This window comes from Eptatretus burgeri, chromosome 8 (assembly GCF_056783735.1).
Source record: "Eptatretus burgeri isolate ZD-2024b chromosome 8, Ebu_testis_v1, whole genome shotgun sequence".
NCBI lineage: Eukaryota > Metazoa > Chordata > Myxini > Myxiniformes > Myxinidae > Eptatretus > Eptatretus burgeri.
In genome coordinates, this window is record NC_140968.1 from 8857850 (window position 1) to 8883777 (window position 25928).

Genomic DNA, 25928 nt, shown 5'->3' on the forward strand with positions numbered 1-25928 from the left:
GAAGAAGAAGAAGCTGAGAAGAAGAGAAGAATGAAAGGACGATGAAGAACTTCCGGGTTGTTGTTCCCGTAAACCTCGTGCAGAACCTCGAACCGAGATCATCGTGGTCGGGACTGATGGGAAGAGGTATTTTGGAAATTCTTATTTTACACTAAAATCGGTAATTTAAATATAAAATAATATTATGTTTCTTGACGACGTCGATGAAGGAAAGTTAAAGGAGTTTTTATTGAATGTTTGTTGAGGTGTTTGATTGTTAATTTAATGAGGTGTTTTTCAATCCTTTTGTTAATCATCAAATCATCACTAAACTTCCTTCAACGATGATTTTACTTAATTCTTCTTTTTACAACAAAACTACCAGAAACAGAAGAACAAAAACTACGTTTGAGAGTGAGTCTGTGAGCCATGAGTGGAGATGGCCTTGGATACCAGAGGAAGATAATTTGGTGAGCAGCGCAGGGTGCCAGAGCGTGTCAACAGCACGCCATATGTCGAGGGATATGGCTCTGATTTCATGTCCATTGTTGCGAGAGCAGAAGCAGCATATCTGGAGTGGAGTGACCTGGTCTGACACCAAATTGATTGTCGAAAATAAAGCCATTGGAGAAGTGGAAGGATTTAATGTCTGAAGCAATGAGGGGTTCCATAACTTTGCTGATGATTGGGAGTTGGCTGATTGGTTTGCAGTTGCAGGGATCTGTTTTTCCACCGTTTTTATGCAGGACGGTAATGTTAATATCGGTTTTCATTCCTGCATGAGCGGTATTCATCGTTCGTGCACATGATAAGATGGCCCTCAGCCCAACAGATTCTTGTCTATTCCCTTTCCATCAAGACTCATTGGCTTGGAAATACACGATTTATTTACACATTTTATTTTGGGTTTCATTTTCACATTGGAGTTGCAGGATATTTGAGTCATCACACCACAAGATTTTCCTTGACAGTTCGTTCTCACGGTCAAACATGGCTGTGGATTTGGATCATTTACCTCAAGTCCCACCTTTTTCCATTGACGTTGACACCCTGTTCAGCAGCTCTATGGATGCTAATTGACTCTTCTTCGTATTGCGCTGGACAGAGGTGATAATTGCTGTTGATGTTCTGTGGGCGTTCCGTGTTTCTGCTGAGTGGTTCTGGCGGATGGCTGCGTTCTGGTGCTTGTCCAGCACCCCGAACGTGGCGATGTGAGCCAGGCCTACATTAATTGGGAGTTGCATCTCGTTTGGACAGGAGAGAATGACCACGAGAATGGACGGTTGGAGGATATGTGCAGCGATGCGCCAGTCGGCAAGCTGGATTTGGCTGAAGTCGTGTTTGAGGCTCTGCTCACACTGGTCGCCTATAAAAGGACAGCAGCACTGTCTTGTTGGCAGTCTGTTGGTGAGAGATCCAACTGTTGCTTTTTGACAGCTCCTGACAGTTGGGAACAGCAGCAACAGCAGTTGGTGACAGTTGAGCTGTTCCTTCTGGTTCTTCTCGGTACCTGGTTCTTGACGTTCGTGATTTGTGGGGGTGACCATGTTACGTCGGTTCGTGTTCAAGCCTGTTTGTGGGTGGGTGAACGGTGAGGCAGGGCACGGCAGCGGAAACGAGCCAAGCTGTAGAGAGCTCATTTGGAGAGGTAGACCAAGCCACACTCACACATTTTGTGTGATTTTCGGAGACACATGATGATTTCTGCCGTGGTTCGCCGAGACATGATTTATTTTTCCCCCTTGCGACACTGCCAAGGATGTTCCGGCTAAAAGGATCGGATCATTTGGAATAAAGTCCCGCGAAGCTAGGAGTCGGACCATGCTGAACCAAATGAAGGAAAAGACAAAAATGAGCTGGGAACATTTCTAATAATAACTTATTTACAAGCAAGTGAGGAAAAGTATGTGGTGCAGGGAATAGTTTATTAGGGTGTGTTGTGCAGGGAAAGAAAGAAATTTGAGAGGTGCGGCAATATTACAAGCAACTTACAAAAGCGGACACAGAGCAGACTTTGCCCGAAATAATAGCAATAATAATAAGCTTCTGCAATCTTACTTATGTCGACAGGTGCGAGGACAGCACGCACACGCACACAAAAACCCGATGAAGAGTTTATATTGAAGCGAGAAAGGAGAAGAAGTTGAGGCTGCCGTCTCTCGGTACTTTGTACAATTGATTGCCCGAACGCGCCACCAATATGTTTGGGGGGAATGCTCCGTGGTGCGATACCACCCCAAAAGCTGGTGCATCATTTCTTGCTTCGTGCAGCTCGCGTCGAGAGGTGACCGTCGGTGTGAAGGAGGTGCTTGAATTTGGAGGGTAAAGTCTAGAGCGATCGGACGGAGTGGAAGGTGGGACCAGGTGGGTTGGTGGAGTCAGCAACGTTGAGGCTGAGTCCAGGCGATGATGACTGGAGACGAATGACAGAGCAAGAACGGCCCCAAGATCCACCTTTTATAGACCCCGCAGTGTGGGGCGGGGGGCCACCCCAAAGCGATGCATCATCACCTGAAGCGGCCCCCCTGATTGGCCCCACTCCCCCGCGTGGCCAGGCCGTGACGGCAAGAAGCGGACACATTCCGCTTCCAGCCAGGTGACGCTGAGACGTGAAAATGTACCGCTCCGACCCCACAATATGATATGAATCGCCCACACCGAACTCCGCGTCATTAATTGCGTTGCAACAACCCCCAGGCCATGCCATTACGACCAGCTGAGGGTGGCGTCCGTCGCACATGCTTGCCCGAGCGCCAGCGTTCAGTGCAGATCACTGCCGGCTCCGTGATGCATGACGTGGCCCGAGCGATCTGGACTGCGCAGCACACCTCTTGCCTGATCGCGGTTTTGCTGGGCGGAGAGGTCGGAAGACGTTCATCCATGTGGAACATTCTCGGCCGCCAGCGAGGACAGACTGTAAGGTCCTTTAATAAACCCATGCACAGATGGTAAGATGTGTCCATTCGTGCCCTGCTCTGTACGATAATCAAGTGTCCCGAGCTTAGCACGGGTCCACCTTCGAGCACGTTCCGTACAGTGAGCGTGGATCCACCATGGCCCACGTGGTCAGCGCTCGCTTTCGTTATTGTGTGCGTGGCACCAACACCAATCTGTGTCAGGGTTTGAGGGGAACGCTCGGATAGAATAATTACATGGAGGTTTGGAATGAAAAGTAGAGAGATAGCAGTTTCCGGTGGAGAAATTGAGGGAAAAAGAGAATGCCGATATAATTAGTCCAGAAATGGGTTGAAAAGTACGCGCCGCCCGTATCTTGCACACTTGTGTCCCGTAGTTGTCGTTGCATATGTGTTTTTCGATTATCGGCCTATGACATTGTTTCTGTTGGCACCAAGCTGCCAGCCACGTTCTCGCCGAGATATTAGTTTCAATGCAACCTGCAATCTCTTCCCAGATCATCGGAAGCTCGAGTTGATAATCTCGAGTTGCCGGGCATACTGTATAACTCGCCGCAAAAGCTGGGTTGAGGGATCGCTTAAGGACAGGAGTTCTGCGCTATCAATGCTCGTCCGGTGCCCCCACGACCTTTCTATTCCCTTGCCTTGGTCACGCATGTGCTGCACGTGTTGGCCTCTGCGAGGACCCAAATTCAGATTTTCCTCAGAAATAAGCAGAAAAATAAGAGTAGAAATGAAGTTGGTGGTGGAAGCAAACCGAGCTGTGAGATCCCAGCAATGCACGTCCTGTTGTCCCACCAGACGAAAGGGAAGGGACTATCTTTACGTGCATTCATAGACTAACTGTCTCACGACCGTGAAATGTTGGGTGCCATTGCCTGGTTGGCATGCGGTTCCGAGAACTGCAACAATATATTCATATATCTCCCTATATATGTATATATATGCAATGGGGAGAACAAGTATTTGATACACTGCCGATTTTGCAGGTTTTCCCACTTACAAAGTACATAGAGGTCTGTCATTTTTATCATAGTTACACTTCAGCTGTGAAAGACGGAATCGAAAACAAATCCTGAAAATGACATTGCATGATTTTTAAATAATTAATTTGCATTTTGTTGCATGAAAGAAGTGTTTGATCACCGACCAACCAGAAAGAATTCCGGCTCTCACAGACCTGTTAGTTTTGTCTTTAAGAATCCCTCCCATTCTCTACTCATTACCTGTATTAACTGCACCTGTTTGAACTCGTTATCTGCATTAAACACAGCTGTCCACACTCAATCAATCAGACTCCAACTTCTCCATAATGGGCAAGACCAGAGAACTGTCTCAGGACATCAGGGACAAAATTGTAGACTTGCACAAGGCTGGGATGGGCTACAGGACAATAGGCAAGCAGCTTGGTGAGAAGGCAACAACTGTTGGCACAATTATTTGAATATGGAAGAAATTCAAGATAACAGTCAATCTCCCTCGGTCTGGGGCTCCATGCAAGATCTCACCTCGTGGAGCCTCAATGATCATGAGAAAGGTGAGGGATCAGCCCATAACTACATGGCAGGACCTGGTCAATGACCTGAAGAGAGCTGGGACCACAGTATCAAAGAAAACCATAAGTAACACACTACGCCGTCATGGATTAAAATCCTGCAGCGCATGCAAGATCCCTCTGCTCAAGCCAGTGCATGTCCAGGCCCATCTGAAGTTTGCCATTGATCTGGATGATCCAGAGGAGGAATGGGAGAAGGTCATGTGGTCTGATGAGACCAAAATAGAGCTTTTTGGTTTCAACTCCACTCGCCGTGTTTGGAGGCAGAAGAAGGATGAGTACAACCCCAAGAACACCATCCCAACCGTGAAGCATGGAGGTGGATAATCATTCTTTGGGGATGCCCTTCTGCAAAGGGGACAGGAGGACTGCACCGTATTGAGGGGGACGATGGATGGGGCCATGTATCGCGAGATCTTGGCCAACAACCTCCTTCCCTCAACAAGAGCATTGAAGATGGGGCGTGGCTGGGTCTTCGAGCATGACAACGACCCAAAACACACAGCCAGGGCAACTAAGGAGTGGCTCCAGAAGAAGCATCTCAAGGTCCTGGAGTGGCCAAGCCAGTCTCCAGACCTGAACCCAATCGAAAATCTTTGGAGGGAGCTGAAAGTCTGTGTTGCCCAGCGACAGCCCCGAAACCTGAAGGATCTGGAGAAGATCTGCATGGAGGAGTGGGCCAAAATCCCTGCTGCAGTCTGTGCAAACCTGGTTGAGAACGACAGGAAACGTCTGATCTCTGTAATTGCAAACAAAGGTTTCTGCACCAAATATTAAGTTCTGTTTTTCTGATGTATCAAATACTTATTTTATGCAATAAAATGCAAATTAATCTTTCTATAATTCCAGCTGTGTGTGTGTGTGTGTGTGTGTGTGTGTGTGTGTGTGTGTGTGTGACCGCTGTTTCTCGACAACCTCTGGTCCGATCAAATTGAAACTTGCCAGGTATATTGCTGGGGACCTGAGGATGTGCCTTTTCAAGTTTTGATATTAATCGGACAAGTGCTTCCCAAGTTATGGCCATTTATTTACCAAACCAATGGGAAGACACGTTGTTGCGTGGGCGTGGCCAATGGGGAAGGGAAGCACAGCCGCGTTCCCCATTACGGGTTACAACGTACGGGCTTCTGGAGAGTGATGACTTCGTGTATTCTAAAAATTTCTCGATTTCTTATGCGCATTTATAGATAAACGCAATGGCCCAAGTTATGATCGTTTTCATATTAGACAGTGTATAAATTTCGGGAACATCAGAGTGCTGGTATGCTCCGAACCAAGAAGTAAATTTTTTCTCTCTTCTCTCTTTTTGTTTTTCCTTGCCACGATATTGCGAAAAGGTAAAATACGTTGGCGCTAATTGAATAATTGGGTATTAAAAATAAATTGCGAATAATCGTAACTGCGAATAATATCGAACTTCCGGGTCACGCACGTACGGGCACGTGAGAGCGAAGAAACGGCCTGGGTGGTTTATTTATTTATTTATTATTATAACTATTTTTTATTTTTTTTTTTTTTTTTTTACGGGCACGTACTTGTAATTTAAAAATCATGCAATGTGATTTTCAGGATTTTTGTTTTAGATTCCGTCTTTCACAGTTGAAGTGTACCTATGATAAAAATTACAGACCTCTACGTGCTTTGTAAGTGGGAAAACCTGCAAAATCGGCAGTGTCTCAAATACTTGTTCTCCCCACTGTATGTATATGTATATATATATATATATATATATATATATATATATATATATATATATATATATATATTTATATATATATATATATATATATATATATATATATATATATATATATATATATATATTGTTGCGAATTCGCGCCCGCCGGCGTGCGATCGGCCGCTCGACTCGAATGGCGGCCGCCTCGCCCACCGGACGGACAATTCAGTCGTGACCTTCCGGGAACTATCACCCGGAGCCAGTCACGGGTGGGCCTTTCGACCTCACCACAATCGTGCCAATCGGCCACCCGCGTAGGATAGGGTTGTTCGCCAAACTCGACCTTCCTAAGTACCCACGCGGATGGTAAACCGGGCGATCGTCCCTCGCCGCAGGCCGACTCCGGACACGAACCGCTTAAGCGGTCCGTTCCGTGCTACAGTGATAACTGAGCGGTGTTATCGTCAGCCTCGACGGTTCCGATTAATTATTGGGCGTATTAAGCCCACTACGAACCCTTTACGTGAAGCAGGATGGAGGGTCAATAAAGAAAAGACGAAGCGAAACGGGAAAACATTTCACACAATGCACATTTATTACGCGACACACAGAAAGCACACATACAGCCAAACAGTCAAAATGTACATTATAAATGCGTTCCGCTCACCACCGCGTGTCCCCGCGTTCCGCTCACCACCGCGTGTCCCCGCGTTCCGCTCACCACCGCGTGTCCCCGCGTTCCGCTCACCACCGCGTGTCCCCGCGTTCCGCTCACCACCGCGTGTCCCCGCGTTCCGCTCACCACCGCGTGTCCCCGCGTTCCGCTCACCACCGCGTGTCCCCGCGTTCCGCTCACCACCGCGTGTCCCCGCGTTCCGCCTCACCACCGCGTGTCCCCGCGTTCCGCCTCACCACCGCGTGTCCCCGCGTTCCGCCTCACCACCGCGTGTCCCCGCGTTCCGCCTCACCACCGCGTGTCCCCGCGTTCCGCTCACCACCGCGTGTCCCCGCGTTCCGCTCACCACCGCGTGTCCCCGCGTTCCGCTCACCACCGCGTGTCCCCGCGTTCCGCCTCACCACCGCGTGTCCCCGCGTTCCGCTCACCACCGCGTGTCCCCGCGTTCCGCTCACCACCGCGTGTCCCCGCGTTCCGCTCACCACCGCGTGTCCCCGCGTTCCGCTCACCACCGCGTGTCCCCGCGTTCCGCCTCACCACCGCGTGTCCCCGCGTTCCGCTCACCACCGCGTGTCCCCGCGTTCCGCCTCACCACCGCGTGTCCCCGCGTTCCGCTCACCACCGCGTGTCCCCGCGTTCCGCCTCACCACCGCGTGTCCCCGTTCCGCTCACCACCGCGTGTCCCCGCGTTCCGCTCACCACCGCGTGTCCCCGCGTTCCGCCTCACCACCGCGTGTCCCCGCGTTCCGCCTCACCACCGCGTGTCCCCGCGTTCCGCTCACCACCGCGTGTCCCCGCGTTCCGCTCACCACCGCGTGTCCCCGCGTTCCGCTCACCACCGCGTGTCCCCGCGTTCCGCTCACCACCGCGTGTCCCGCGTTCCGCTCACCACCGCGTGTCCCCCGCGTTCCGCCTCACCACCGCGTGTCCCCGCGTTCCGCCTCACCACCGCGTGTCCCCGCGTTCCGCCTCACCACCGCGTGTCCCCGCGTTCCGCTCACCACCGCGTGTCCCCGCGTTCCGCTCACCACCGCGTGTCCCGCGTTCCGCTCACCACCGCGTGTCCCCGCGTTCCGCTCACCACCGCGTGTCCCCGCGTTCCGCTCACCACCGCGTGTCCCCGCGTTCCGCTCACCACCGCGTGTCCCCGCGTTCCGCTCACCACCGCGTGTCCCCGCGTTCCGCTCACCACCGCGTGTCCCCGCGTTCCGCTCACCACCGCGTGTCCCCGCGTTCCGCTCACCACCGCGTGTCCCCGCGTTCCGCTCACCACCGCGTGTCCCCGCGTTCCGCTCACCACCGCGTGTCCCCGCGTTCCGCTCACCACCGCGTGTCCCCGCGTTCCGCTCACCACCGCGTGTCCCCGCGTTCCGCTCACCACCGCGTGTCCCCGCGTTCCGCTCACCACCGCGTGTCCCCGCGTTCCGCTCACCACCGCGTGTCCCCGCGTTCCGCTCACCACCGCGTGTCCCCGCGTTCCGCTCACCACCGCGTGTCCCCGCGTTCCGCCTCACCACCGCGTGTCCCCGCGTTCCGCCTCACCACCGCGTGTCCCCGCGTTCCGCTCACCACCGCGTGTCCCCGTTCCGCTCACCACCGCGTGTCCCCGCGTTCCGCTCACCACCGCGTGTCCCCGCGTTCCGCTCACCACCGCGTGTCCCCGCGTTCCGCTCACCACCGCGTGTCCCCGCGTTCCGCTCACCACCGCGTGTCCCCGCGTTCCGCTCACCACCGCGTGTCCCCGCGTTCCGCTCACCACCGCGTGTCCCCGCGTTCCGCTCACCACCGCGTGTCCCGCGTTCCGCTCACCACCGCGTGTCCCCGCGTTCCGCTCACCACCGCGTGTCCCCGCGTTCCGCTCACCACCGCGTGTCCCCGCGTTCCACGCACCACCGCGTGTCCCCGCGTTCCGCTCACCACCGCGTGCCCCCGCGTTCCGCTCACCACCGCGTGTCCCCGCGTTCCGCTCACCACCGCGTGTCCCCGCGTTCCGCTCACCACCGCGTGTCCCCGCGTTCCGCTCACCACCGCGTGTCCCCGCGTTCCGCCTCACCACCGCGTGTCCCCGCGTTCCGCTCACCACCGCGTGTCCCCGCGTTCCGCTCACCACCGCGTGTCCCCGCGTTCCGCCTCACCACCGCGTGTCCCCGCGTTCCGCCTCACCACCGCGTGTCCCCGCGTTCCGCTCACCACCGCGTGTCCCCGCGTTCCGCCTCACCACCGCGTGTCCCCGCGTTCCGCTCACCACCGCGTGTCCCCGCGTTCCGCTCACCACCGCGTGTCCCCGCGTTCCGCTCACCACCGCGTGTCCCCGCGTTCCGCTCACCACCGCGTGTCCCCGCGTTCCGCTCACCACCGCGTGTCCCCGCGTTCCGCCTCACCACCGCGTGTCCCCGCGTTCCGCCTCACCACCGCGTGTCCCCGCGTTCCGCTCACCACCGCGTGTCCCCGCGTTCCGCCTCACCACCGCGTGTCCCCGCGTTCCGCTCACCACCGCGTGTCCCCGCGTTCCGCTCACCACCGCGTGTCCCCGCGTTCCGCTCACCACCGCGTGTCCCCGCGTTCCGCTCACCACCGCGTGTCCCCGCGTTCCGCTCACCACCGCGTGTCCCCGCGTTCCGCTCACCACCGCGTGTCCCCGCGTTCCGCTCACCACCGCGTGTCCCCGCGTTCCGCTCACCACCGCGTGTCCCCGCGTTCCGCTCACCACCGCGTGTCCCCGCGTTCCGCTCACCACCGCGTGTCCCCGCGTTCCGCTCACCACCGCGTGTCCCCGCGTTCCGCTCACCACCGCGTGTCCCCGCGTTCCGCTCACCACCGCGTGTCCCCGTACCGCTCACCACCGCGTGTCCCCGCGTTCCCCTCACCACCGCGTGTCCCCGCGTTCCGCTCACCACCGCGTGTCCCCGCGTTCCGCTCACCACCGCGTGTCCCCGCGTTCCGCTCACCACCGCGTGTCCCCGCGTTCCGCTCACCACCGCGTGTCCCCGCGTTCCGCTCACCACCGCGTGTCCCCGCGTTCCGCTCACCACCGCGTGTCCCCGCGTTCCGCTCACCACCGCGTGTCCCCGCGTTCCGCTCACCACCGCGTGTCCCCGCGTTCCGCTCACCACCGCGTGTCCCCGCGTTCCGCTCACCACCGCGTGTCCCCGCGTTCCGCTCACCACCGCGTGTCCCCGCGTTCCGCTCACCACCGCGTGTCCCCGCGTTCCGCTCACCACCGCGTGTCCCCGCGTTCCGCTCACCACCGCGTGTCCCCGCGTTCCGCTCACCACCGCGTGTCCCCGCGTTCCGCTCACCACCGCGTGTCCCCGCGTTCCGCTCACCACCGCGTGTCCCCGCGTTCCGCTCACCACCGCGTGTCCCCGCGTTCCGCTCACCACCGCGTGTCCCCGCGTTCCGCTCACCACCGCGTGTCCCGCGTTCCGCTCACCACCGCGTGTCCCCGCGTTCCGCCTCACCACCGCGTGTCCCCGCGTTCCGCTCACCACCGCGTGTCCCCGCGTTCCGCTCACCACCGCGTGTCCCCGCGTTCCGCTCACCACCGCGTGTCCCCGCGTTCCGCCTCACCACCGCGTGTCCCCGCGTTCCGCTCACCACCGCGTGTCCCCGCGTTCCGCTCACCACCGCGTGTCCCGCGTTCCGCTCACCACCGCGTGTCCCCGCGTTCCGCTCACCACCGCGTGTCCCCGCGTTCCGCTCACCACCGCGTGTCCCCGCGTTCCGCTCACCACCGCGTGTCCCCGCGTTCCGCTCACCACCGCGTGTCCCCGCGTTCCGCTCACCACCGCGTGTCCCCGCGTTCCGCTCACCACCGCGTGTCCCCGCGTTCCGCTCACCACCGCGTGTCCCCGCGTTCCGCTCACCACCGCGTGTCCCCGCGTTCCGCTCACCACCGCGTGCCCCCGCGGTCCGCTCACCACCGCGTGCCCCCGCGGTCCGCTCAACACCGCGTGCCCCCGCGGTCCGCTCACCACCGCGTGCCCCCGCGGTCCGCTCACCACCGCGTGCCCCCGCGGTCCGCTCACCACCGCGTGCCCCCGCGGTCCGCTCACCACCGCGTGCCCCCGCGGTCCGCTCACCACCGCGTGCCGCCGCGGTCCGCTCACCACCGCGTGCCCCCGCGGTCCGCTCACCACCGCGTGCCCCCGCGGTCCGCTCACCACCGCGTGCCCCCGCGTTCCGCTCACCACCGCGTGCCCCCGCGTTCCGCTCACCACCGCGTGCCCCCGCGTTCCGCTCACCACCGCGTGCCCCCGCGTTCCGCTCACCACCGCGTGCCCCCGCGTTCCGCCTCACCACCGCGTGCCCCCGCGTTCCGCTCACCACCGCGTGCCCCCGCGTTCCGCTCACCACCGCGTGCCCCCGCGTTCCGCCTCACCACCGCGTGCCCCCGCGTTCCGCTCACCACCGCGTGCCCCCGCGTTCCGCTCACCACCGCGTGCCCCCGCGTTCCGCTCACCACCGCGTGCCCCCGCGGTCCGCTCAACACCGCGTGCCCCCGCGGTCCGCTCACCACCGCGTGCCCCCGCGGTCCGCTCACCACCGCGTGCCCCCGCGGTCCGCTCACCACCGCGTGCCCCCGCGGTCCGCTCACCACCGCGTGCCCCCGCGGTCCGCTCACCACCGCGTGCCCCCGCGGTCCGCTCACCACCGCGTGCCCCCGCGGTCCGCTCACCACCGCGTGCCCCCGCGGTCCGCTCACCACCGCGTGCCCCCGCGTTCCGCTCACCACCGCGTGCCCCCGCGTTCCGCTCACCACCGCGTGCCCCCGCGTTCCGCTCACCACCGCGTGCCCCCGCGTTCCGCTCACCACCGCGTGCCCCCGCGTTCCGCTCACCACCGCGTGCCCCCGCGTTCCGCTCACCACCGCGTGCCCCCGCGGTCCGCTCAACACCGCGTGCCCCCGCGGTCCGCTCACCACCGCGTGCCCCCGCGGTCCGCTCACCACCGCGTGCCCCCGCGGTCCGCTCACCACCGCGTGCCCCCGCGGTCCGCTCACCACCGCGTGCCCCCGCGGTCCGCTCACCACCGCGTGCCCCCGCGGTCCGCTCACCACCGCGTGCCCCCGCGGTCCGCTCACCACCGCGTGCCCCCGCGGTCCGCTCACCACCGCGTGCCCCCGCGGTCCGCTCACCACCGCGTGCCCCCGCGTTCCGCTCACCACCGCGTGCCCCCGCGGTCCGCTCACCACCGCGTGCCCCCGCGGTCCGCTCAACACCGCGTGCCCCCGCGGTCCGCTCACCACCGCGTGCCCCCGCGGTCCGCTCACCACCGCGTGCCCCCGCTGGCCGCTCACCACCGCGTGCCCCCGCGGTCCGCTCACCACCGCGTGCCCCCGCGGTCCGCTCACCACCGCGTGCCCCCGCGGTCCGCTCACCACCGCGTGCCCCCGCGGTCCGCTCACCACCGCGTGCCCCCGCGGTCCGCTCACCACCGCGTGCCCCCGCGGTCCGCTCACCACCGCGTGCCCCCGCGTTCCGCTCACCACCGCGTGCCCCCGCGGTCCGCTCACCACCGCGTGCCCCCGCGGTCCGCTCAACACCGCGTGCCCCCGCGGTCCGCTCACCACCGCGTGCCCCCGCGGTCCGCTCACCACCGCGTGCCCCCGCTGGCCGCTCACCACCGCGTGCCCCCGCGGTCCGCTCACCACCGCGTGCCCCCGCGGTCCGCTCACCACCGCGTGCCCCCGCGTTCCGCTCACCACCGCGTGCCCCCGCGGTCCGCTCACCACCGCGTGCCCCCGCGGTCCGCTCACCACCGCGTGCCCCCGCGGTCCGCTCACCTCCGCGTGCCCCCGCGGTCCGCTCACCTCCGCGTGCCCCCACTGGCCGCTCACCTCCGCGTGCCCCCACTGGCCGCTCACCTCCGCGTGCCCTCACTGTCACCTCACCACTGCCTGCGGTCACTGTCACCTCACCACTGCCTGCCGTCACTGTCGCCTCACCACTGCCTGCCCTCACCGCCCCTTCACCACTGCCTGCTCTCTCCACCCCATGCCACCTCATGAGGTGTTCACATGTTGAACAAATGGAGAGGCGGCTCCGAAGACTATTCTTGTGTAGGGAATCATTTTGTCTCGGGCCGCCCCTGGTTGATGGCAGTAGCAGATGCAAAGCAGCAGAACGCATACTGTGAAGGGAAATTCATCAATTCATTCATTGGAAGCATGTGCCACAGCGCATCGCTGCGTCCACTTTCAACTTTTACTTCAGGGGCCTCTGTCTGCTTTTCCCCCAGCAAATGCTTGGCCCATCCCCATCACTTAAGGATCGGATATTCCAGACACCTAACCGAAGGGATGCCTCAGATTAACTTTGAGGAGACTCGTCTGGTGAGCGACACTTCAGCACCACCACAACAACACTTTATTTTGTTTTGTGGTGGCCGGAGTACAAAAACTGCCACCAACCTCCTTGTCAAGGTAACCAACTGCAGTGGGATGTTCCCTGATGCAGTTGGCACCAGATATGGATGGCTGTTTGCTCACAAGGAGCTCCTCTGCCCTTGTGGCAGGTTTTGTATTTCATCCTGCTGGGTGTCTATGAAAGGGAAATGAGAAAGAAGAAAAAGAATAAAAGATTCTTTTCTTCCATGGCATTTCTGCTTGTTTTTATCCCTCGCAAACCAACGAAGTTTATCCTTGTTTTGTGTAGTCATGGTGTTACTGTTGATGCATTACCTTTTTGTCTGTGGACATTGATTATATGCTTATTGATGAAATAATAATGAGGGTGGGAGTGGTGGGGTGGCACTTTCATTTTTGGTTCTTTCATTTTGTTTGTTTTGACTGCTGATTGCATCATTGCTGTGAGTGTGGCTGTGCCACTGATGTCGTGCCCCCTGTATATTCAAGAAAAAATTTCGAATTTGGCCAGCGTGCCAGTGATTGCTCGCCTACTCTTCGAGAAAGATTCCATGGGATCTTTAATGCCCAGTTGAACGTTCATCCGAAGGACGGCACACACATTGATCCCTTTCCCTCTCTGTGAAACACCACGGAAACTGTTTATTGCCATGTCGGGATTGAAACCCAAGCTGGACAACTCTGGGACAAGTGTGTCTACCTCAAGTCCATCCTGACAGCCAACATGGGGTGAACAAATTGACTGACTGCAAAACCCTGCATTGATTGGAACAAATACAGAGTTTGTTTATCCTTTGTTAACATAAGCATTGTGTCCCTTGCAGGTCATCGGTGAAATGGACAACTTCTTGAAATGGCTCCAATCACAAGGTCTGAGAGCAGAAACAGCCCAAGCAGTGATTAATATACTTGGTATTGAGAATCAGAAGGTTCTTCGAGTTTGTGCAGATTCTGATGCATTGCGAACAGAGCTCCTCTCTCTCGCCAAAGAGAAATTTAAATTTGCAATGTATGCCGACTTCTGTAAATTTGTGGAATCTTTTTTCAAGCCGCAGGTTGTCCAGCTTGCAGGCTCTTCTCTCTTGGGAAGTCTTTTCCTCAACTTGGAGAATGTTGTTCGAGAACTTTCCAGTTTCTGCAAAAAGTTTATTGGATTCCAAAATGTGCAGCTGGAAAATATTCCTGGTTTCTGGGAAAACAGTTTCAGTGATGTCTGCAACTTCCATGATCAGGATGACGGATTCACACCTGAGTCTGGTATGTCACTATTTTATATACTTGAGCATGTCAAGAAATACCTTGATGTTCAACCATGTGTTTTTATAGTGCGTGAGCGCGTACGCTGTTTTACAACTGCACCGAGTTTGATATGTTCCCGGTGTCCCCTTCCCCCCCACGTGCCTGTCACAGCCAATGATGGCCGTCCGGTAGATGGCAGTGCGTAACCTAGATCGAAATGGTGACAATTGACGGAAATACCTGAGTATTTCAATGCCAATTTGTGAAACTAATGTGTTATATATGTGAAAACCATTGAATTTATTGCTTGGCGGAAAAAAGCAAGAAACGCTCCCCTCTCATGTATGAGCGAACAAAAGACGTCATTTCCGCCCACCATGGCATTTCACGCCTAACGCGGAACGCTGAAAGCTAAGTTCTTCTAATTTTACATCATTCTTTTGCGGCCCCTGCCATGCTGTATCGAACGATTTCATTCCTTCTGTCATATATATATATATGAAGGTGCTTATCACAATAATCACAAGATTTTTACATTTCAAATATTAAGTACGCTTTTTAATTTTTTTTCAACTGAAAAAGCATAAATTCCATATTTTAACATTGGTGTACTCATTTGCTTCACCACATGCACTGTATTGAAGGATTTCACTTGTTTTTCTTTAAACTTAAGGAATCTCTTTTGGAACAATTTTGTGTTTAAAACGTTTAGATTCTCGATCCCCAGTGAATGTTTGTTTTTTTTTGTATGCATTGTCGAGGCTCTTTTGAGAGTGAACACACAACGCACAAGGTGGGCAGGAGACAAGAGGGGGGGGGGAGGACAAAACAGTGGGGAACAGAGACTTTTGGAGAGCTGTGGAAGGGAGAGGGATGGGGTAAACAAGATGGACATCACAGGGACTTTCAGAACCGAACACGACAGGGAACTTTCGAGAAGGAAAGCAGGGAATTGGATTGAAGGAGGTTGGTTTAGGTTGGATTAACGGGGTGGAAAAGATCGTGGTTTTGGATGGGCGGAAATTGGAAGTGATGGGGAACAGCTGTTTTGAAAACCTGGAGGGAGGAGTGGGATTGAAGAGAGTGGGAGTTTGTTCCAAAGGCAGAAAAAAGTGGAATGAAAGAGGGAAGGTGAGCAGTGATTGGTGATTTTGGTATTTTTTCCACAAGGGTGTTGCTGGCGGACACCTTGAGCACTCTGCGGAAATAAATTGCGGGGGGGCATATGGCAGACAGAACAAGGGGGGCAAGACCAGAGAGGAGACAGTAGAAGACAGAAAAACCACCGACCTGCCTGCGGTGAGAGGGAGTGAGTGAGACGCCCAAAGACTCAGCCTCACCGCGGGAGAGACCAGTGATTCTCAATGACTTGGCTTCCACAGCATGAAACTGAGAACGGTGAGAGGCGGGAACACCAGCCCATTGGGGAGAACAATACTCCATCATGCTGAGGCCAAAAGCTTTGCATGTGGTCTGGAGTTCAGGTGGGTCTGGGAAGGACTTTGCACAATGGAGGTGCCCAGTCAGCGACTGGCTTTGGAGGCCAGTTTGGCAATGTGGATTTCCCAGAAAAGATCGTGGCAGTTGGAGAAACACAGAAGCTTGAATTAAAAGGCTTCTTCAAGAGGATTGTTGAGAATGTGGATTGGCGGGGGTGGGTTGAGACGGTCCTTACGGAGTGACATAGTGATTGAGAGATTTGTCAGGATTGAAAGACATGTTCCACATGTTTGCCCAGTTTGTGATTTTCTCCAGATCTGCAGAGACTGCTGCTTGCTGACCTGAGGGATGACAGATGGTACGGCCGAGGGTGGAGTCATCAGCAGAGAGATAAAGAGGATTTCGATCGAGTCAGACAGATCATTGATGAAAACCACAAAAAAACAGGGTGCAGAACGCTGCCTTGAGGCACTCCAGCCTGGACAGGAAGAGGGGATGAGAGAACTCCATTTCGGGCCACACGTTGGCTGCGACAGGAGTGTCAGTCTGCGAGCCATGAGTGGAGATTGCCTTCAATTCCACAGGAAGAGAGTTTGCTGAGCAGGGCAGGGTGCCAGACCGTATTGAAAGCATGCCACATGTCTCGGGATATGCCTCTGATTTCATGTCTGGCATTGAGGATCTCCATCCATTGTTGAGAGAGCAGAAGCAGTTTATACAGGGTGGAGTGACCTGGTCTGAAACCAAACTGATGATTGGAGAAGAGGAAGGATTTAATGTCTGAAGCGATGATGGATTCCATAACCTTTTTCATGCAGAGCGGTAACCGATTTGCAAGCAGATGGCATATGACCTTGAGCAAGTGAGAGGGTGAATAGAACCGAGAGAGTGGTTGAGTAAGAGCAGCAGAGCAGGTTTTGAGGACACGTGGGCTGATGCTGTCTGATCCTTTTGCAGAATCTCAGTCGAGGTTTGATGGCAAGCTCTCCACCTTGTCAAGAGAAAAGGACACAGACTCCAGTTACAGCTGGGTGTGACTGGGTGAAGTGGGTGCAGTAATCGATGGGCTTGGGACACAAGATTTCGAAGCAAACACGGAGTTGAGACATTCGGCCTTTTCACGTGCAATGTCAGCTGAGCAGCCATTTGATGTTCGGGTCGGGATGGAGGAAGCACATCCACCAGAAACAGATTTGATAAGATGCCACCAGGATTTGGAGGAGGGAGAGAGGTTTGAGAGTTCAGACTTGAGATTTGAACAATGTTGTTTTCTGGCTCTCCTGAGGGCCGACACATTTGTTCCCAGCTTTATGTAAGGAACTGAGATTACCCTCAGTTGGATTTGCTTTTCATGAGGCTTTCCATTTTTAGGTCATCTCTTACGAGTCTCTATGTCCATCCGTACGTACGTATGTCCCCATTTTTTTCTTCCAATTTTCTTGATGTTTGGTATGTGGGTAGATGTCGATGAGGGATGCACGATGGTATGACCTTTGACCCGATTGAAGGTCAACGTCAACGTCAAGGTCACTCCAAAGTGGCGAAATCGTCCATTTTCAAAATCTATCTTCTCTGCCGTTTATGATCCGATCATCGAAATTCCTTCGGATTCTGATAATATGGAACAATATCTAAATTTGGTCATACTGGTTTTTTGAAATTCGTCCTGGTTATCGAGTCACGTGTCTTCAAAGTTGGAAAAATCGTCGATGTGATACGGTCAAAACAGAGCTGACCGTCACCCCCAACCGGGGGTAATTTTTTTTGTTCTGATTCACATTAAATTCCAAAATGTTCCATTTTAATAGCACATTTTAATTATCTGCATGCAGAAAGTAGTTTGTTTACCACTCATATAGGCATGGACAGTGTGAGGGACATCCTATGGGAGAAAGGATTCTGTTGAACATTTCATGTCTGGGCTGTAACTTGCAGCTTGAATTGGGAGATCTGACAGATGGAGCGGAGATCTCAGATGTTTGAGGGACACACAGTGAGGGAGAGGGTAGAAGGTGTTGAGTGGGCTTAGGCTGAGAAGTTGTGGGTGGAAAGGAGCAGGATTGGTTCAATGTGGGATGGGGTGAAATGCGAGGTAATTTTGGAGGGGCAGGCAGAGTGGGGAGGTGAGGTGAGTTGGCAGGGAGCTTGGAGAGGATGGCGTGAAGAGGATGCACAAAGAGGAGACATGAAGTGTAGCGATGCTGAAGAGTGGGACACGTAGAAGGACGAGGGCTGGTTGTCGATGTTTGGGAGAGCACTGACACTGAGGGGTTTGACTGCAAAATAATGTGAACAGGATTTGTTTGTTGTATGCAGACAACCTTTGCAAACAACTTCCCAAGATTCCCACATTTAACTTTCTGAGATGAACATCGTGGGATGGGTGGACGGCATTTTTGTTCAAGGCACGGCGAAAGGTCGATCTGCAGCAACCAGAGGAGGGGTAACAGAAGCAGCATTTCCATTAGAGACAGGTTTACAAAATGTGCCTTTGCTGAAGAAGAAGACCATGTTGGGTGCTGATGCCAGATAAACAAGGGAGGAGAAGCATTTCGATACATTTTCAAAAGCTTTCAAAGGAAGAAGTGTTTTCTTCAATGGGCATAACACTTGAGGGTTGTGATGGGTGGGGAGAGTGTTGGGGGTGTGTTTATCCAAATGTGATGGAGTGTTACACAGGTTAGGTTGGTGTTTCCAATAGAGTCTCTTTGCACAAGGAGGTGCAACAACTTTCATTTGGAAGCCATTTTGTGCCCATCGAGCGCGGCACACCGAATCTGTGCCATTTGTGCATGATGCGGAATGTGTTCGTTTTCTAATCAAGCTGTCTTTCTCTGCATGCAAAATGAAGACTATATTAGTTAATGTTCTTTGTTGTTGTTCTTCCTCCACGTCCGAATCTTCAGACAGGATTGATTCAACCTCAATACATATCACAGAAACCGAGGCAAAATGAAGTGTCATGCTCGAGTAAAGGGTCACATTGATTGCGTCATTCGAGGAAGACAGACCGTGTAAGTAGAATAACCACATCGGTATTGAGAGACAGAATTGAGAAATTCGAAAAGTGGAAGAAGAAACGTGAAAGACAGAAATGGAGGCATGCTATCCATGCCAGAATTGCACACCATCAAGGGATTCGAGAATTCGAGAAGATAATTGTGAGTGGAAAAATATCAGAGAAATGGCTTGAGTTGATTGATTGATTGTATCCTCTGCCTGAAGACAGGTCTATGACTGCTTTGCAAGGCTGACACTGGGTGGTTTGCCATTACCTTCCCAGCTCTTCATTTCTTTCAACGTACTGTCAACTTTTCATGAAGTACCATGCCACTGAAAACATGCATACAGTGATTGTAACCCTTCATTATTTTCTGTTTTCATCAACTCTCTCATCTTTCATGTTTTCTCTTTTCCCACAACTCGTTAATACATGTTTAGACATGATCATTCAAAAGTGTAGCATCCACACCGCTCCGGGTACTCGGCAGTATTATATTCTGCCTTGCCAAGGAGTGAAGCAACTGCTTTGGTGTTTTCCAGTTCCCCTTTTCTGACTGGCCAACGGTCATGATTTCCAAATCAAACGACCTCATCTCAGTTCACTAATTTGGTTTCAGACCAGGTGACTCCACCTTGGACATGCTGCTTCGACTCAACCAGAAATGGATGCAGGCCCTCAATGTCAGATAAGAGATTAGAGCCGTCTCTCTGATCATATCTCGTGCTTTTGATACAGTCTGGCATCCTGCTTTACTCTCCAAACTCTCTGTCTACAGCATCCATGGCCAATGACACTCATGGGTTACTGACTCCTCGGTTCCAGAAGGGAACTGGAGTACTGTGCAGTCAACGTGTGACACTCAACATAATCCTTTAATCTCTTCCCCAGCTTGCTGTTGGCTAAATAATGCAGGAGCTAACAGAGATTTGTACGACATCTCGAGTACAAAAGGGTTGAGAGCTCAAGTCATTAGGTGATGGGATGGGGACCTCCGAATGGGCATTCTTAAGTTTTCCAATTGGTGCATTATGTAGGGGGCGCTGCTTAAAGGAGCCGCCAAAATCCGTTTAAATTACATTTTGAGTACATGAATCAAACTGGTGCCAATAGTTTAATTTTGGCACTGTGATTACCGATATGTAATTTTTCAGTGACAGATTTGGTGCAAAACACATTGAAGAACGGTCTGAAGGGGACGCGCCACTGTCACGTTTAAATCACATTTTGAGTACATTGTTGAAACTTTGTAGAAATAATCTGGATACCATCCTGATGAAGGATCAGTAATTCTTACGTCACGATTTTGGTGCAAAACCCATTTAAGAACGGCTGAAAGAGGGTGCTATTTTTTAGCACATTTAAAACACATCTCAAGTGCATCAATGGAACTTTGTGAAAATATTCCTTTGACCTTCCTAATGCAGGATCAGTAGTTCTTGAGTGACCCCTTTGATGCAAAACCCATTTAAGAAGGGTTCAAATATCAATTATGGTCAAATTCCTGTGAAGGAGGAAGTAAGATTAGTGCACTCAGGAACCAACATTTGCTACAGGTATTAACTATTAGATAACTGCATGGAAGATGACGAATCACTTGTGGGCCTAAATGACTCATCATGTATACTGCTGACTTAGTATGCCAGGATGGGCTCATGCATGTGGATCAGCTGTGCAGCATAGTTGGTGCTGTGATTCCCATTTCATCATTCTGAATGTAGAGGTTACAGATATTTTACAACTGAGGGGTGAGTTTTATCTCAAGTTAGAGTAGTTCAGGTAACATATATTGGGGACCCTAAGCCAATAACTTATTGTGGCTTGTGGTTAAATCGACGAATTGTCCACGAGGAGGGGTTTAGTATAACCCATAATTCAGCCTACAATTCATGGATCCCTGGCCCATTCTTGACTGCATCACCACGCATTGAGGTAACATTTGTTGAAGGTGACTGTTTTCGCTTTCTTTTTTATGGTATTCACGAATAATAATATAATGTAAATCTTTTCTTCCAGTAAGACAAGAAATGGTGTCAGCGAACAGCACTACTTATTCGTCTCCGCCACAGAGCTGCAGATGTATCTCATCCCATTATCTATCATTTTAGAATCAACACCAGTATTGATAAACTCTGGTAATACTGGTATTGTCGTATGTAATCCCAACTTTTTGGGATTTCATAACATATTTTTGAAGCGTATTTTTGCGAGTTATAGCTTATGAAATACATTTCATTTCAGGTCATCGACCAGTGAAACAGATATGGAATCATCTGATCGTTCCAACAACGATGTTCCTGCATCCAGGCATTGTATTCTCCACATTGCCGGCAAGCCCTCAGTGAAGACCCCACGTTGTGATGTTTTTCCATTCGATGAGAAGAACTGGAGTACTGTGCAGGCTGCAGCTGAGAAATGGCGTGCAAAACCCCAATTTCTGAAATCGGTGTACTATGACTTGGTTGTCAGCTTCCCTCAGAACCCGGATGAGAATGATGGGTATCATGTGGCCTGTTACCAGAAATTCACAGCCGTTACATCAACAACCTCAACTCCTGGAGATCGACCATCTGACCTTGGTGAGAGGAGTTTGCCTCATTTGCGTTCAAACGCAAGGGCAGATGACGAAGCTGAACCCTCGTCATCTGGAATACTTCCTGTAACTTGCCTTTTCTGCAATTCAAAGAGGAAGAAGAAAAAAGGTGTAGCTATCGAACTGTTCGGTTCGTGTGAGACATTAGAGGCCGGACATAAAATTTGAGAGGCCGCTGAGCAACTTCAGGATGAAGCTATCCTTTCCAAGGTCGTTGGTGCAGACCTGGTTGCAAAAGAAGCGAAGTATCATCACTCATGCAAGAGCGCATTCTTACTTGCAGCCAGTAGAAATTCTAAGTCTGATGACATTCCACAGATAAATACAGTTGCAATTAGACATATCCATGAATGTGTTGAAAAGTCTGTAATTGTTGACAAACGTGCCGAACTGTTGGCATCTGTTTATCAACGTTATTTGGACTTTTGTTCATCTGCTGATGAGTCCCCTATGCATAAGCAAAGTCTCATGCGAAACGTTAGAAATAAATTTGGGTCCAAACTCAAGATGCAGAGTCCAGCAGGTAAGAAATTGGGCAGCATTCTGTACAACGCAGAAATCGCTGATGATTCCATACAAGTGGCTTATGACTACGCAGAGTCCGAGTCACTCGAGCTCCTCCCATGTATCGGTGCCATATCTACATGTCACACTTAATTTTGTTCTTGAAATACAAGTCATTGATGGAAAAGTTAAAATTGATAGTTTCTTTGTTCTTCTATTCTATCAGATTCAACTTTAAATGCATTCTATATGTTTTAAATCTTTCATGTCTTAAAAGTATAGATGGTCTTCTGATGTGAGCAGAGAACATAAATAGGATTTTAACCATAATTTATCAGAATTTGCCTTAATTCAGAATGTAATGAAAAGCTTTATGTCTGATGGAATTTTACACGTCACTGGTTTAGTTGTGAATACATGTATCTAATGAGTAACTGACTGATTGATTAGATTTCAACGCCCTACTTAGCAGTATTTCAGCTATATCAGGCAACGTATTCAAAATAATCCAGTAATACTGTCACAACCATGAAAGTGACAATGTTCTGCTATATTGGAAAACCAATATTCCTCCAGACTAAGTGCTCAGACATGTGGTAACTCGAGCATGCTGCCCCATAGCCAGAGGGCTACTCGGTAAGAAATGACCTTTGTTTCACCTGCTTTGTATTGATCTTAAAATCACGAAAACAGGTATTTGCATCTGACACCTTCTTAAATGGGTTTTGCACCAAAATGATCACTTAAGAACGAGTGATCTTTTTATTATGAAGGTCAAAATAATATTTCCACAACGTTTCGTTGATATACTTGAGATGTGTTTTAAATGTGCTAAAATTGCACCCTCTTGAGGCTGTTCTTAAATAGGTTTTGCGCCAAAATGGTCACTTAAGAATTACTGATCCTTCATCAGGATGGTCTAAAGATTATTTCTTCAAAGTTTCAATAATGTACTCAAAATGTGATTTAAACGTGACAGTGGCGTTCCCTTTCAGCCGTTCTTAAATGTGTTTTGCACCAAATTAGTCACTTAAGAATTATATATCGGTAATCACAGTGCCAAAATTATACTCGGAACCAGGTTGATTAATGTACTCACAATGTAATTTAAACGGATTTTGGCGGCCACTTAAAGCAGCGCCCCCTACGTAATGCACCAATTGGAAAACTTAAGAATGCCCATTCGGAGGTCGCCACCCCACCATCAAATGACTTTAGCTCTCAAACCTTTTGCACTCGAGATGTAGTACAAATCTCTGTTAGCTCCTGGACTATAACGTTTAAGTTAATGGCTTAATATCATTGAGTCTTGAGTTCAAGCCCCTGTTGTGCCGTTGGAGTGCTGTTGAAGTAACACCAAGTGGGTTGACTCAGCCTGTCATCCTGAGGTCGGCAAAATGAGCACCAGCTTACTGGTAATGTGGGCAGTTCATCAGCAGCACAGCTGCGCTCATTGGAAAATGATGAAATCAGCAGCCATAGGCTGCATAATAAACATCTCTCCCTATTTTGGCTGGAGTGCCCCAAAGCAGTATTCGAGGTCCAGTCTTATTCCTGATCTTCATGAATGATCTCTCTGACTCGATGGAAAATCCTCTTTTGTGTATTTGCTGATAACTTCACCCTGTGTTGTGACATCCTTCATTCTTCAGAAAGGTAGCCTGCAGCATCTTCCCTCTCCACAGACCTTGACAAAATCACAAGACGGTAAAACACTTGGAATGTTTTTCACTCCTGGTGATAAATATGATGCGCTCATTATTTCTCTCCAGAAAGTTCATCTGGTATCCCCCTCCTGCACCCCACTCCCCTCCCCACCCCATCTACTTTCCTATCAATTGTCATGAGGAAGTTCAGGACAATCGGATTTGTCCCTATCTCTCAATGGTGAAGAATCACTTTAGAAATTCTCGTATCCAAATCTGGATGTTCACCAAATCTCTTCAATTTGTCCTCATCATACACCAAACCTGTCGACTAAGTTTCGTCTGAATCGATTCATAATTTTTTGAGATATTCTGCTCACAGACAAAGACAGACAGACAGACAAACATGGGTGAAAACACAACCTCCGTCCACCTTCGGTGGTGGAGGTAGATTGAAAAATACAAATCTTGAACACTTTCTTCAACACAAGTGTACATTTGCTTTTCTTGAACACACACTTTTACACACCCTTTCTTGAACATGTCTGGTGATCCAAAAACAATTTCTCAAAGATTACACAAAATGTAAATTTGGGAAACCAAGAGGTGGTTTTGCATCATACTTCACTGGTCAATGCAAACACCAGTGGATAGATGCAAAATATAGATATATAGATATATAGATATATAGTTAAATAGTTAAAGCTACGGGTACTGAGTGTATTTTGAGTGTGCTAATCCCAATTTCTCTTCGGAAGAGCCGGACCTGTGGCCACCGCTCACAATTAACTTCGTGGAACGGTGGGTTGTTGTACTGTTTTGAATTTGGAAGCCATTTACACACAGACAGACAGCAGTCCCCAGAGTTCAGTTATTTCGATAAGTTTGTGTTTTTCATTAGAATCCCTCCTTCTGTCTAATGGGAATTTTGTGTGTGCGCTACGAGTTATTTTTGGTTAGGTTTTCATACAACAATTGCAACGACACCACCCTAACTCAACCCGGTCGCCATTGCACACGTGTTTTTGGCTGAAGGCGTGGGCGGAGCCTCCATCATCTCAGATCCGACTCCGCCCCAGAAAGGTGAGAGTTGCCCCGCCTACCGTGCGCCTGTCCAATGAGGGATGGCCAGCGGATCGCATGATGGGACCGTCCAATCAGGAGGCGAGTGGCGAGGAAAGAAACCGCTCCCACCTCAAGAGAGAAGAGGAGTGATTGTGGCGATTGCTTGGTCTGCGGTCGTGGTTTCGGCAGTCTGTAGTTTGCGGTGGCTCACCGTGGTGGCGGTGACCGAAGAGGAGTGATCGTGGCGACTGCTAAGCATCTTTGGTCGTGGTGGCTTGGTCTCAGTCATCATCTGCGGCCCTTTGCGGTGGATTCTCGTGGTGGTGGCTGCCGAGTTGCCAGGGACGTGGGCCGTGGACTTCGGGTCATGGGTTCGAGTCCCACCATGGTGGTTCGGAGTCGGTGTGACCGCACGAGGCGGGAAGGTACCCCGGCCCGGCTCTACCGAATAAAGAACCATGGGGTCCAGTTTCTTTTGGGTGTGCGTGTGTGTGTGTGTGTGTGTGTGTGTGTGTGTGTGTGTGTGTGTGTGTGTGTGTGTGTGTGTGTGTGTGTGTGTGTGTGTTCGTGTCCGTGGGCCCCGTCTAAGTTGAATCGTTAAGTGCCTTGTTGATTGTACATTACATTTTTTATTCGTGATAACTCTGCTCTACGTTTCCCCTCCCCGATTATTGTTATAAATAAACCCCTGTTAAATGTACTCGTTTTCTGTGCTTTCTCCCATTGGCCGAGCATGGTGCTTGTTGATAATTAGTAAGGCTGTTCAGGCCGCTAAATTGTTTATTTGGTCTGGCATAGCTTTGGTAGCTTCCGCTCGGTTACGCCGGATCCGAGTCGGTGATAGCGACTCTGTTCGGACAAAGCCGGTTGAGGGTGTGGTTTTCCCCGGTAGTTGGACGACGTGGGTACTTCGGTATTTTGAAATTATGCAATTAACCCTTCCCCACGCCGTCAAAATATTGGCGACCACGGTCCGCAAAGGGACCTGTGACCTTTTGGACTTATCCGAGAGTCACAACCTAAATTCCGGGTGTTCGGTGGGAGACTACTCCACTGCTCCACCTGGTGGTCGTTTATCGCCACCGAAACCAGCCCACAACAATACAACCACATACACCAACCAGTTAACAATGAGTTCCAGTGTCTACCGTCTAATTTGCTGTTTAACTAGAGGCCACGTGGCTTCCTGAACGGGGAGTACGCCCTCAGCAAAGCACCAATCTTATCTTGATTAGATCTTAATTCGGGCGACCCAGCATTTACTGCTGGT

General features: G+C 52.2%; 3 protein-coding genes across 6 annotated transcripts in view; all 3 read left to right on the forward strand.

Moving 5' to 3' along the window:
* Positions 1-23543, forward strand: LOC147021053 (uncharacterized). Of its 4 annotated transcripts, XR_015061311.1 has the most exons (5): positions 1-126; positions 13995-14040; positions 14220-14427; positions 20867-20985; positions 21092-23543. XR_015061311.1 is itself a non-coding variant. In XM_085893630.1 (4 exons), the coding sequence occupies exons 2-4, from the start codon at positions 14007-14009 to the stop codon at positions 21193-21195; spliced, it is 588 nt and encodes a 195-aa protein (XP_085749756.1). In that variant the 5' UTR covers positions 1-126; positions 13995-14006; the 3' UTR covers positions 21196-23543. The 4 variants fall into 4 exon arrangements, 2 of the variants coding, with proteins under 2 accessions (XP_085749756.1, XP_085749755.1); XR_015061312.1 differs by lacking the exon at positions 20867-20985; XM_085893630.1 differs by having other exon boundaries at positions 13995-14427; positions 20867-20929.
* The window catches only part of LOC147021051 (uncharacterized), a 166040-nt gene that overhangs the window by 107322 nt on the left and 32790 nt on the right, over positions 1-25928 (forward strand). The window lies entirely within an intron of this gene.
* The window catches only part of LOC147021054 (uncharacterized), a 15203-nt gene continuing 11225 nt past the window's right edge, over positions 21951-25928 (forward strand). Inside the window, exon 1 of the mRNA XM_085893503.1 lies at positions 21951-22074. Within this exon, the coding sequence (XP_085749629.1) occupies positions 21951-22074 (124 nt within the window). The remainder of the gene's footprint in view (positions 22075-25928) is intronic.

Coding starts and splice junctions, on each gene's coding strand:
- LOC147021053 (XM_085893629.1), top strand. Junction 20,930..21,091: donor TCCGCCACAGAGCTGCAGAT/GTATCTCATCCC, acceptor ATTTCATTTCAG/GTCATCGACCAGTGAAACAG.